The following is a 12,144-nucleotide window of genomic DNA, read 5'->3' as shown; positions in this document are numbered from 1 at the left end:
ATAGAATAAATTACCTAAAAATGGGGACTTACAACAAAACTTCACTGTAGCTGTCCACAAGCAGGGCCTTCAAGGACAGATGTCTCTGCATGAAGTACTGGATCTAAAGAAATATAACAATGTATATTTTATTACCTGATCTATAAATAATATGTAAGAAGATAATAGATAGATAGATAGATAGATAGATAGATAGATAGATAGATGATAGATAGATAGATAGATAGATAGATAGATAGATAGATAGATAGATAGATAGATAGATAGATAGATAGATAGATACAATGGCGGATTATCATAGGGCGTTTTGGGCGGCCGCCCGGGGCCCGAGCCTCCCGGGGGGCCCAAGGCCCGCCCAAAGTACATTGTCGTTTTGTCGCGATTTTGCCGTGAATCGCGACAAAACTGCATTGTGTATGTCCTGCAAAAGGACCTTTAGACATAAGGTCACATGACCTCATCTCTGAAGTCCTTACTACTGATTAGAGACCTGCTGGTCACATGACCTCATCTCTGAAGTGCTTACTACTGATTAGAGACCTGCTGGTCACATGACCGCAGGACCTCGAGCAGCAGCAGCAAAACTCCACAGAGAAGACTGAGGTGAGCTGCTATGTAAGTATAAGGGGATTGATTTGTTTAAGGGGTCTGTATTTAGGGGGACTGGTCTGGGGTCTGTATCAGTTTAAGGGGTTTAGGGTCTGTATATTTAGGGATCTGTGTTAGTTTGAGGTGTCTGGGGTCGGTATTTAGGGGGTCTGTATTAGTTTGAGGTCAGGGGTCTGTATTTAGGGGGTCTGGTCTGGGGTTTGTATTAGTTTATAGGGTCTATTTAGGGGACTGTTCCATAGTCTGTATTAGTTTAGGGGTCTTTATTTATGGGTCCGTATTTAGGGGGTCTGGTCTGGGGTCTGTATTCGTTTATAGGGTCTTTTTAGGGGGCCTGTTCCAGAGTCTGTATTAGTTTAGGGGTCTTTATTTAGGGGTCTGTATTTAGAAGTCTGGTCTGGGGTCTGTATTAGAATAGGAGGTCTGGTCTGGGGTCTGTATTAGAATAGGGGGTCTGGTCTGGGGTCTGTATTACTTAAGGGAATCAGGTCTTTTGGTCATTATTAGTGTAGGGGTCAGGTCTGCGGTCTGTATTTAGGGGGTCTGTATTAGTTTGAGGTCTGGTGTCTGTATTTAGGGGGTCTGGTCTGGGGTCTGTATTTAGGGAGTCTGGTCTGGGGTCTGTATTTAGGGGTCTGGTCTGGGGTCTGTATTAGTTTAAGGGGTCTGGTCTGGGGTCTATATTAAGGGAGTCAGGTCTAGGGTCATTATTATTTAGGGGTCACTGTATTTAGGGGTCTGTATTAGTTTAGGGGTCTTTATTTTGGCTCTGTATTAGTTTAGGGGGTCTGGTTTTGGGGTCTATATTAAGGGAGTCAGGTCTAGGGTCATTATTAGTGTAAGGGGTCAGGTCTGGGGTCTGTATTTAGGGGTCTGGTCTGAAGTCTGTATTCATTCAGGGTGCTTGTTCTGGGGTCTGTATTTGTTTAGGGGAGTCTGGTCTCGGGACTTCAATAGTTTACAAGGTCTGGGGTCTGTATGTATTCTATGATCTAGTCTGGGGTCCAAATTTAATAGTCTGAGTAAAAGGGGTTGTCCGGGCACATCGATAGGTCATCAGTATAAAAAACGGTCCGTGCCCAGACAACCCCTTTAATGTAAGGTCCTGGGCCTTGGTGTCTAAATTTGTGTGTTTCTATAGAGGCTGGAAATGGCTGCAGAAGTGATGGGCAAAGATGTCTCATCAGGAGAAGTCGCCATAACGGTCTGCGTCAGATGAAGAAGAAAAGAAAATAGCTCCCGTCAGAGAAGAGGTCACTTGTGAGTCACTGGATCTATAGGGGATCTGTCACCTCTCCTGACATGTCTGTTGCAGGTAATCCTTGTATTCTACATATCTCTGTTTACCCAGGACTAATAGACAAATGCGTGTTACCGTTCCCATTGTCAGGAGGATGTGTCCCTACACAGTGTTATAATGTCAGCGATGGTTGGAGACTGTCACTATGTAGGGACACAGCCCTTTGACAAGGGGAATCGTAACAACCATTTGTCAATGCTCACACAAAAAGGTGGTGTTCACTATAGACATGGCGGTGGGGAAGGGGGGCCCAAGTTTGTGGAACAGCCCAGGGCCTATGGTCTACTTAATCCCCCACTGGATAGATATGAGATAGATAGATAGATATGTAACCCAGCAAAAGGATTGTATGGCATTGAGAAATGGGAGGTGGTGGCCGGCCACTAGAGGGCGCTGTGAGGTTAGTACATCGACAGTGTTTAGTGTGTGGAGTGATATACAAGAGAGGTCTAGTGAGGAAGTGTCTAGAGAGAGGTCTGAGAAGCGCTGGACAGGAAGAGACAGAGACTGGACTGAGAGAGCTGTAGCAAGTAAGGAAGACATTGTGACTCAGATAACTGTAAAAGATAAAGAGCATTCTGGCCAGCAGCAGAGCATAAGTAATGTGAAGTATCAGACGCGCATTTACTGGAGTTCCAAGTTAAGGAGATCCGGCTGAGTTAAGAAGAGAGTGTTTAGAGCAAGAAGCTGAAGACGCCATTTTGAGCATAAGGTAACATAGAGCCATTAACTGCCGGCTCATCAGAGAGTGCATTGTATTACATTGCCGGACCTCAAAGATCACATTACACTAAACCTGGAAGCTAAGAGACTTTATTATCCTAAGGCACCGGATAAAGAGAACATATTTTAATCATTACGGATTATAAGAGACTGTGTTATATTGAAGTGCCGGATAAAAGCAGAGACTGTATTGTTTACCGAGCACCAGTTATATTTTGCCTAGAGCTCAAGTTTTTGACTGTTGTCATATTTTCTGCATGTTCAGTAAAGACAAAACGAATATAATCCCGGTGTCAGTAATTATTGTCCTTAAAGTCATATTACAACTTGGCATAGTCGGCAGGATGGATGCAGATACAATGGACGAGACAACATTATCATCCAGTGTGACCCATCCAATGATACCGGTGGGAGCCCTCTTAAATCATTTGCCAAAGTTTAATGGATCTGATCTATTGTTGGAAGATTGGAGTGAACGGCTGGAAGGAGCGGCACGGCTCTGTAATGTCGCTCCACATTTAAAAGTAGAATTGGCGCTAAGTACCTTAGAAGGAGAAGCTAGGAAAACCGTTTTGTTACAGCCAGCACGACACCGACAAACCTTCGAACAAATTCGGCAGCTATTAGATGATGTGTATGGGGATACGTCCTCTGAGGGCATGATAAGGAAGCGATTCTTTGCCCGCCAGCAGAAAGAAGAAGAGACACTGGTGCAGTTTGCAAATGGATTACAGGAAATAATGGCAATGTTGCAACGTAAAGAAGAACAATCAGCCGGGTCCTTTACCAATGTACACGTAGTATTGCGGGATCAGTTTGTAATAGGTCTCAAGAATCCACCGTTAAGGAGAACTCTGAAGGAAAAGTTAAAGAAAGAACCAGATATGACGATTCATCAATTATTGACGGAAGCTATCGCATTGGAAAAAGAGGAATCGGCCAGCACTGATACGGTGGTCAGGCAAGCAGAAATTGTAACCAAGAAGAACTCCGACATGGAGGCAAGGATGGAGTCATTGGAAGGTGCCATGAGAGAGTTGAAAGCCGCTATTACTAATAAGCCTGACCCTGGAACTCCAGTTCGATACTCACAAGAGAGACAGTCGTTTGCAGATAGGAGGAAGCAAGGTAGGAATGCTCCAGACCCTACCATCTGCTATAATTGTGGCCGAGCAGGACACATTGCTAGAAATTGCATGCGTTCTCACTATCAGAGCAATCGCAGGAATTTAATCTAGAACGACCTGTAGTTGAGGGGCAAACTACAGGGGAGTCCACGGATACATGCCCTGCGTTAGATGCTACAGATATAGTGGGGGAATGTCCCGTCGTCGTAGCAAAATTCAATGGCGTTGAGTTGTCATGTTTAATCGATACTGGATCTCAAGTGACCACTATGGATAAAGTTGTGTTTGAAACTTATTTCCCTTCCTTGTTATGTGAGAAGAGTGACACTTGGATAAGACTCAAGGCAGCTAATAGTTTACCTATCCCTATCCTGGGAGTTATACAAATGGACATTTCAATATGGAATCGTGATTTGAACAAAAAGGGGGTTATCATAGTAGAAAAAGCTATGGACTCTGAAATTCCCGTGATTCTAGGAATGAATATATTGCGGGACTTAGATGGAGTAATGTCACAAGAGCTGGGCCCAAAATACTGGAAACAAATACCCACTCAACGACCTTCTCAAATGGCTTTACAGCGCACTTTAAAACATTGTCGCATTAATGGAGAACTGTTAAATTGGCCTGGAAGGGTAGGACTGGTTAAGATACCAGCCTCTCGAAGTATACAAGTACCAGCAGGCCATGAAATGTTGTTACCCTTGCCAGTGGGTACTAATAAAGTGTTAAAGGGCACCACTGTGTTAATTGAATCAGCTCTGCAGAAAGAAGGAGTAGCCGTGGCCCGGTCGATATGCAAGGTACAGGCTGGACAAGTATTATTACGAGTGGTTAATATCACGAAACAAAATGTAACCTTATTTCCCCGGGAACTAGTAGCTGAAGTGTTTCCGGTGAGGGAGGAACAAGTGGAAAGCCGTTCAGATTGGCAAGTGAGTTATCCTTGTGAAAGTGTAGCTGTGGTTACAGTGTGTCGAGCCACCACTCAAGCTAATGACACCATTGGGAGGCGATTACTGGAGCAAATACCTTTAGAAGGAACGGATTTGACTACCAGACAAATAGATGAAGTGGCGGGAGTGTTAGGAGAGCACTCCAAGGCTTTTTCCAAGAATGAAGCAGACTTTGGGTTGACAACAACTTTAGAACATGAAATACATACGGGAAATGCTCACCCGGTACGAGAACGATACCGTACCATTCCGCCCGCTTTTTATCAAGAAGCCAAAGTGTTGCTAAAACGCATGCTAGACAGTCATGTTATCCGACCCAGTAAAAGTCCATGGGCTTCTCCCATAGTATTAGTAAAGAAGAAAGATGGAAGCTTGCGGTTCTGTGTAGATTACCGGCGATTGAATGCCTGCACCGTCAGAGATGCATACCCTTTACCACGAATAGAAGACTCTTTGCTGGCTTTGGGTAAGGCCAAATACTTCTCTACCCTGGATTTGGCCAGTGGGTACTGGCAAGTACCAGTTGCAGAAGAAGATCGAGAAAAGACTGCATTCATCACCCCTATGGGGTTATACGAATTTTTGAGAATGCCGTTCGGTCTAACCAATGCACCAGCTACATTTCAGCGCTTGATGGAAGTTTGTTTGGGAGATTTAAACTTTGAATGTTTGCTCATCTACCTAGATGACATCATTATCTTCTCAGCCACTTTCACAGAACATTTGGAAAGATTGAAAGTGGTACTTACGCGTATCGAAGAACATGGTCTAAAACTAAAACCGGGCAAATGTCACTTGTTTAAAGAAAGAATTGAGTACCTGGGACACGTGGTTACTAGAGACGGTGTACAACCAATGGATGCCAAAGTACGAGCCGTGCAACAATGGCCGGTACCAAAGACAGTAACAGAGCTTAGAAGTTTCCTAGGACTGATTGGATATTACAGACGGTTCATACAGAATTTTGCTAAGGTGGCTGCTCCCCTATATGTGTTACTGAATGGAACCAAACCGGGAGTCGATCATAAGAGAAGTATCACTTGGGGAATAGAGGCTGAACAAGCCTTCCAAGAGTTAAAAAGACGACTAACTGGTGCTCCTGTCTTGGCGTATGCAGATTACTCTCTACCATTTGTTTTGTGTACCGATGGAAGTTTAAAAGGATTAGGAGCTGTTCTTTCTCAAGTGCAGAATGGACGGGAACGTGTCATTGCTTATGCCAGTCGGACGCTGAGAGATGGGGAAAAGAATCCGGACAACTATAGCTCATTCCGGTTGGAACTTTTGGCAGTCGTATGGGCGGTTACCGAGCGATTTGCAGATATCTTGCTGGGCACAGAGTGTGTGTTATGGACTGACAATAATCCATTGGTTCATTTAGACTCGGCCAAATTGGGTGCTATGGAGCAACGTTGGCGAGCACGACTTAGCAAATTTAAATTTACTGTGAAGTACCGCCCAGGACGAGCTAATGGGAATGCAGATGCCCTGTCCCGTAATCCAGTAGATTTGCCTGAAGGACTGACTGAAGAGGAGTTAGAGGAAACAGAGACTCCTAATTTCCTTGCCAATGAAGTACATGATCAGATGCCAGGTGAGAATATTCAAAGTGCTCCGGTGCATACTGGGGAGCCCATAAGAGAAACCATCGATCAATGGACTGCTGAAGAATGGAAGAAACAGCAGTTGCAAGATATTCAAATTCGGACTGTAAGAAGATGGGTGCTAGAGAGATACCGACCCAATCAACGAGAGCGATTGCGATTGTCTGGAGTGGGACAGAGAATATATCGCCAACGAGATAGATTGGCAGTAAAACAAGGGATATTGTACCGCCGAGTATTCCTACCGACCATGGAAGGACCCGTCTGGCAAGCTGTGTTGCCGGAGCGAGAGTTAGAAAGTACGGTTAAGTGGATGCATGAGAAAAAGGGGCATTATGGTCCTGAAAAGACTTTCCGTTGGTTGCAACAATTCTACTATCATCCTTTGCTGTTTGCAGTGGCACAGAAAGTGTGTCAGAACTGTAGAAATTGCACCCTGGCCAGAGCGGCTGAACAACAAGCTCCGGTGGGGCATATACAGACGCATTATCCATTACAGTTGGTCATGATGGACTATTTGACAGTAGATGAGTCTTTACAAGGGTACAGATATTTATTGGTTGTGATAGACCACTTCACCAAATTCACAGTGGCCGTACCTACCAGAGATCAAACGGCTGAATCTGCGGCACAGGGATTGTGGACTCATTTCATCTTACCCTATGGATGTCCTTCACAGCTTCACTCTGATCAAGGAGCTTGTTTTGAGGGGCGAGTAATAGAAGAATTATGCAGATTGTACCAGATTAAAAAGACCCGCACGACCCCGTATCACCCTCAAGGGAACGGGGCCTGTGAAAGGATGAATCGGACCATATTGCAGTTGTTGCGAACACTGGAGAAACAAAAAAAAGAGAGATGGCCTGACTACATTGCAGAATTAATCTGGATCTATAATAACACTGTACATGCCACTACTGGATATTCTCCTTTTCTGTTAATGTTCGGAAGAAATGGACGATGTCCCCTAAATTTAATGATGCCTATCCCGGAAGAACAAGAAGAGTGGATTCCGCAGACCTGGATGTGGGGTCATCGACGCAAGGTACAAGAAATGTATAATTTAGTGGCGCAGAGACTGGGGCCTCATGATCTTACAGTAAATCAGAAATTGAAGGAACTACCTTTGCAAGTGGGTGATAGAGTAATCGTGCGAAACCAGGGTGCAAGAAGAGCAGGAAAGCTGCAATGGAAGTGGGAAACCTTGGCGTATGAGGTGGTGCGTCAGCCCAATCCATATATTCCTGTATTTGTGATCAAGCCGGAGGGTAGTAGTGGCCCTTTGAAAACCGTACACAGAAATATGCTGAGACCCTGCACATTTATAAGTCGTGAACCAGAAGCAAACACTAGAGATCCTCCTGTTGCAACACCCGTTCCCATAGATGAAGGTTGGTGGAGTCCGCCGGTTCAAGTACCAGAGAGACCAGAAAGTACCAGTGAAGTACAAGAAGAGAATGTTACTCCTGTGGAAGAAGAGTTGTCACAGGTACGTCATTCTCAGCGATCCAATTTTGGAAGACTTCCTTCTAGGTTTGAAGGATTTGTGACGCCACAGCAAGTTGCCGGGACGGCAACTGATAAACCTGGGGGAAAAGATGTAACCCAGCAAAAGGATTGTATGGCATTGAGAAATGGGAGGTGGTGGCCGGCCACTAGAGGGCGCTGTGAGGTTAGTACATCGACAGTGTTTAGTGTGTGGAGTAATATACAAGAGAGGTCTAGTGAGGAAGTGTCTAGAGAGAGGTCTGAGAAGCGCTGGACAGGAAGAGACAGAGACTGGACTGAGAGAGCTGTAGCAAGTAAGGAAGACATTGTGACTCAGATAACTGTAAAAGATAAAGAGCATTCTGGCCAGCAGCAGAGCATAAGTAATGTGAAGTATCAGACGCGCATTTACTGGAGTTCCAAGTTAAGGAGATCCGGCCGAGTTAAGAAGAGAGTGTTTAGAGCAAGAAGCTGAAGACGCCATTTTGAGCATAAGGTAACATAGAGCCATTAACTGCCGGCTCATCAGAGAGTGCATTGTATTACATTGCCGGACCTCAAAGATCACATTACACTAAACCTGGAAGCTAAGAGACTTTATTATCCTAAGGCACCGGATAAAGAGAACATATTTTAATCATTACGGATTATAAGAGACTGTGTTATATTGAAGTGCCGGATAAAAGCAGAGACTGTATTGTTTACCGAGCACCAGTTATATTTTGCCTAGAGCTCAAGTTTTTGACTGTTGTCATATTTTCTGCATGTTCAGTAAAGACAAAACGAATATAATCCCGGTGTCAGTAATTATTGTCCTTAAAGTCATATTACAGATAGATAGATCATTTCTGATTATATCATTTATATTTATAAACTATGTTTATACATTTCCTATTTTTTTAGTAGTTGAAGGATACCATTTTCTTGGGGGAGACTTATTTATTGAAACAAATTTTGTTTTGAGCATTACAGTTTCGTAATGTTCTTGGACGAATGGCTCCACACAAAATTGTAACAAACAACACACGTTCATTCGCTGTGTATGACCAAGCTGACGTCATAAATTAATTAATATATATTTTCCCGTCCATGAACATTTTATGCAGATGACGATACATCTTTGGGCAAGAAATCATTACACGTCTGTTACTGTTGTCTGTTTTCCCAATGTGTCAGTGATCGTTCGGCCATTGAAAATCACTAATGTAAGGCTAGATATTCATATATATATATATATATATATATAGACAGACAGACAAATAAATAAACACATAGATGACTACTGGGAAGGTTTAATTTCTTGAATGTTTTTTTCTACATTTACAGCCCATGTTCACACATTTCTGATGCAGCTGAAGTATAAAACAAAAGTGCAACTGCCTTAAAGCTAACACCACCCACACATTTCACGATACTATCAGACATTTCTGATATGTGGACTAAAAGAACAGAAATTATTACAATTTTTGCTATATAATATGTAAAATAGTCCCTTGATTTACTTACATGATAATTCTTAATACATATCAATCAATTACAACTGACGAAAAGCATTGACTTACCCCTCTAATAAAGAAATAGATTCCGCCGATCACAGTGATCGCTTCTCCAGTGGCACGAAGTTTACTGTCTACAGGGAATGGGGGCTGATAAATACAACACAAAAAATATTATCCATTAAAAGATATATATTATATCTTAAAGTGTAACTAAACGTTCAACAAACTTCTGACATGTCATAGTGACATGTCAGAAGTTTTAATTGGTGGGTGTCCGAACACTGAGACCCCTACCAATCGCTAAAACGAAGCGGCAGCAGCTCTCGTGTGAGTGCTCAGCCACTTTGTTTCTGTTCGGCTTTTTCCGGAAATCAATGTATCCGAGTACGGACTCAATAGAAAGTCTATGAGCCCGTACTCCGATACATCGGCTTTCCGGAAAAAGCTGAACAGACACGAAGTGGCTGAGCACTCACACGAGCACTTCTGCCGCATCATTTTAGCAATTGGTGGGGGTTTCAGTGCTCGGACCCCCACCAATCAAAACTTCTGACGTCACTATGACATGTCAGATGTTTGTTGAACGTTTAGTTACCCTTTAACACCTAATCTTACTTTAAAGCAAATCTCGACCTTTTAGCATCATGTTGTTTTTAGGTGCAAAAGACTGTGTTGATTAATTTCATAATATATTTTATAGCGGTAAATTTTTCTTATACAGTTCTCTAAATACACTACTGTACATTAACATAGATTTAGAAGATAACATGCTGACTGCCTGCAGCCACCACTAGAGGGAGCCTAGGAGCTTACTCCATACTGTGTTATGATTGATTTCAATATATAAAAGTATGCAGTAAGCTCCCATGCTCCCTCTAGTGGTGGTTTCAGGCAGCCAGTATGTTATCTTTTAAATCTATTACTATACAGGTGATTTGGAGCTCTACATAAAAAAAAATTATCTCCTGCCATTATAGAGATATATTATCTTTATGACACCAGTACTGCAGTCTGGGGCCAAACCAATCCACTGAAAAATAAGGGACCCGGGCCCTGAGGTAAGCCACACATAGCAATTATTCTGCTTCTGCAGCACAATGCGGTAGAAGCATCACCATTATGGTTACACCACAGAGGGAGGAAGGGGCCCTTCTGGTGAGTAATAGAACAATAGCTGTGACGTTGCTCCATGTGGTTGGGAGTGGTACTGTTACACAGAAACACAGCAAATCAGAGCTTGTCTGTTATCATTAAGAAGCTTCGACTATATAACACACGTCAGTGGGAGTATAACATTGGCTCTACCGATTATCGCCGATCATCAGAGATGCTGATTTGATAAGTGCAGTAATATGTCTTCCTGTTTAGCAGTCCCAGCCTCACGGAGCAATGTGGCAGCTTATTAAAATAAAAAGAAACGAAACCAAAGCTATCAGGCTATTTGGTTTCATAGTCTGTCTTAGGTTGGCCATACATTTTAGAGCTATCAGTCGAGCGCTCGTTCAGCCAACGGCTATTCCTCCTTTCTCCCCCATACACATGCATGTTTGCCTTGGCCAAGCGTTCGTGTGTTCTCAGGGAGAAAGCTGCTGCCAGACTCGCCTGGCAGTGACTTATCTAATAATGAACAAAAGGATCGGGTATGTTGAAATTCAATATTCCGACCCTTCTTTTCCTCGACATCTGCCGTCTAACATCTTAATGGATCAAAACATAAGTGTGACTTGCTTGTATTTTACTCTTGAATCAACATCAGACGGGTTGTCTCATAACGATAATGCGAATGCACAAGAAGATCAACAATATCATTTATTTTTGATCAAAATTGATTGTGCTAACATACAAATTATCATTATTGTGAGCGGTATCAGTTACTCATAATGACTTTTACATTTACAATACATATGTCATCATGATTAAACTTGCGTTAAAACATGTCAGCATATGTACAATGATTGTATTGATGGAAAATAAAGATTTTTAAACCTTCGGTGGTCTGAACATTTTTTTGTGTAAAAAAAGTCACCGTTTATAACTGGTGTTGCGCAGTCTATTCCTGCATGTGTAGCGGCAGGGAAAAGAGAGCTGTCTGTCAGAGACAGAATGATGGTTTACTATCTCTGCTTTTCTAATCATCCAATACATGCCGCTCAGTGAGCGCTGTGTACACAATGCAGTAAGGCCTCATGCACACGATCATGCATTTGCGGCCGTATATTTCCCGTTGTTTTGACGGAATCAATAGCGCAGTCGCTATTGATTCCGTCAAAAACAACAGAACCCTGTCACAACAGTGACAAACGGAAACCATTATCAAAGTTTCCATCGCCATTGAGATCTATGGTGACGCAAACGGAAGCTAAGGTTTCCGTTTGCCTTTTTGTTGAGGGGTTCCCCCAATGGAAACCTCAAACGGAACCCCTCAACGGAAAGACAACGCTGATATGAACAGGCCCTAAACTTGACAAATGGTTTAGCTGACAGCTGTCCTCTTTTACATGTTTATTTCCGTCTGGAATGAGATAAGCGGCCACTAGACTACTCACCTGCAGATACCCGTGTTGCCACATATTTCCAAGCAAAGCAAAAGACTGGATGGGTTAAAAACTAACGTCTTGTAACAAAAGACGTCAGCCAGCCATTATAAATATGAAGTTCTCAGTGGATACTGCAAAAATCTCATTGATCTGTTCATCTTAACTAGAGTTACTGTATAATGTATTCTAGTGGTGGATGTCATACTGGCTCTGGCAGTCAGTGATATGATGCATGAAATCAAATATATCGCCTACGTACATATGCTCTGCAGAAGCCATATGATGAATACAGACTGCTGAG

General features: G+C 42.9%; 1 protein-coding gene across 1 annotated transcript in view; it reads right to left on the bottom strand.

Annotated features, from left to right (window-relative positions):
- TRPV1 (transient receptor potential cation channel subfamily V member 1) overlaps window positions 1-12,144 on the bottom strand; it is a 41,682-nt gene that overhangs the window by 16,772 nt on the left and 12,766 nt on the right. Inside the window, exons 8-9 of the mRNA XM_075850876.1 lie at window positions 9,370-9,453; window positions 33-103 (exon numbers count right to left, since the gene is read on the bottom strand). Coding sequence (XP_075706991.1) covers window positions 33-103; window positions 9,370-9,453 — 155 coding nt within the window. The remainder of the gene's footprint in view (window positions 1-32; window positions 104-9,369; window positions 9,454-12,144) is intronic.

The sequence above is a fragment of the Rhinoderma darwinii genome, chromosome 2 (genome assembly GCF_050947455.1).
Source record: "Rhinoderma darwinii isolate aRhiDar2 chromosome 2, aRhiDar2.hap1, whole genome shotgun sequence".
Classification (NCBI taxonomy): domain Eukaryota; kingdom Metazoa; phylum Chordata; class Amphibia; order Anura; family Rhinodermatidae; genus Rhinoderma; species Rhinoderma darwinii.
Note: the sequence above shows the minus strand (reverse complement) of the source record. Positions and strands in the feature narration are given on the sequence as shown.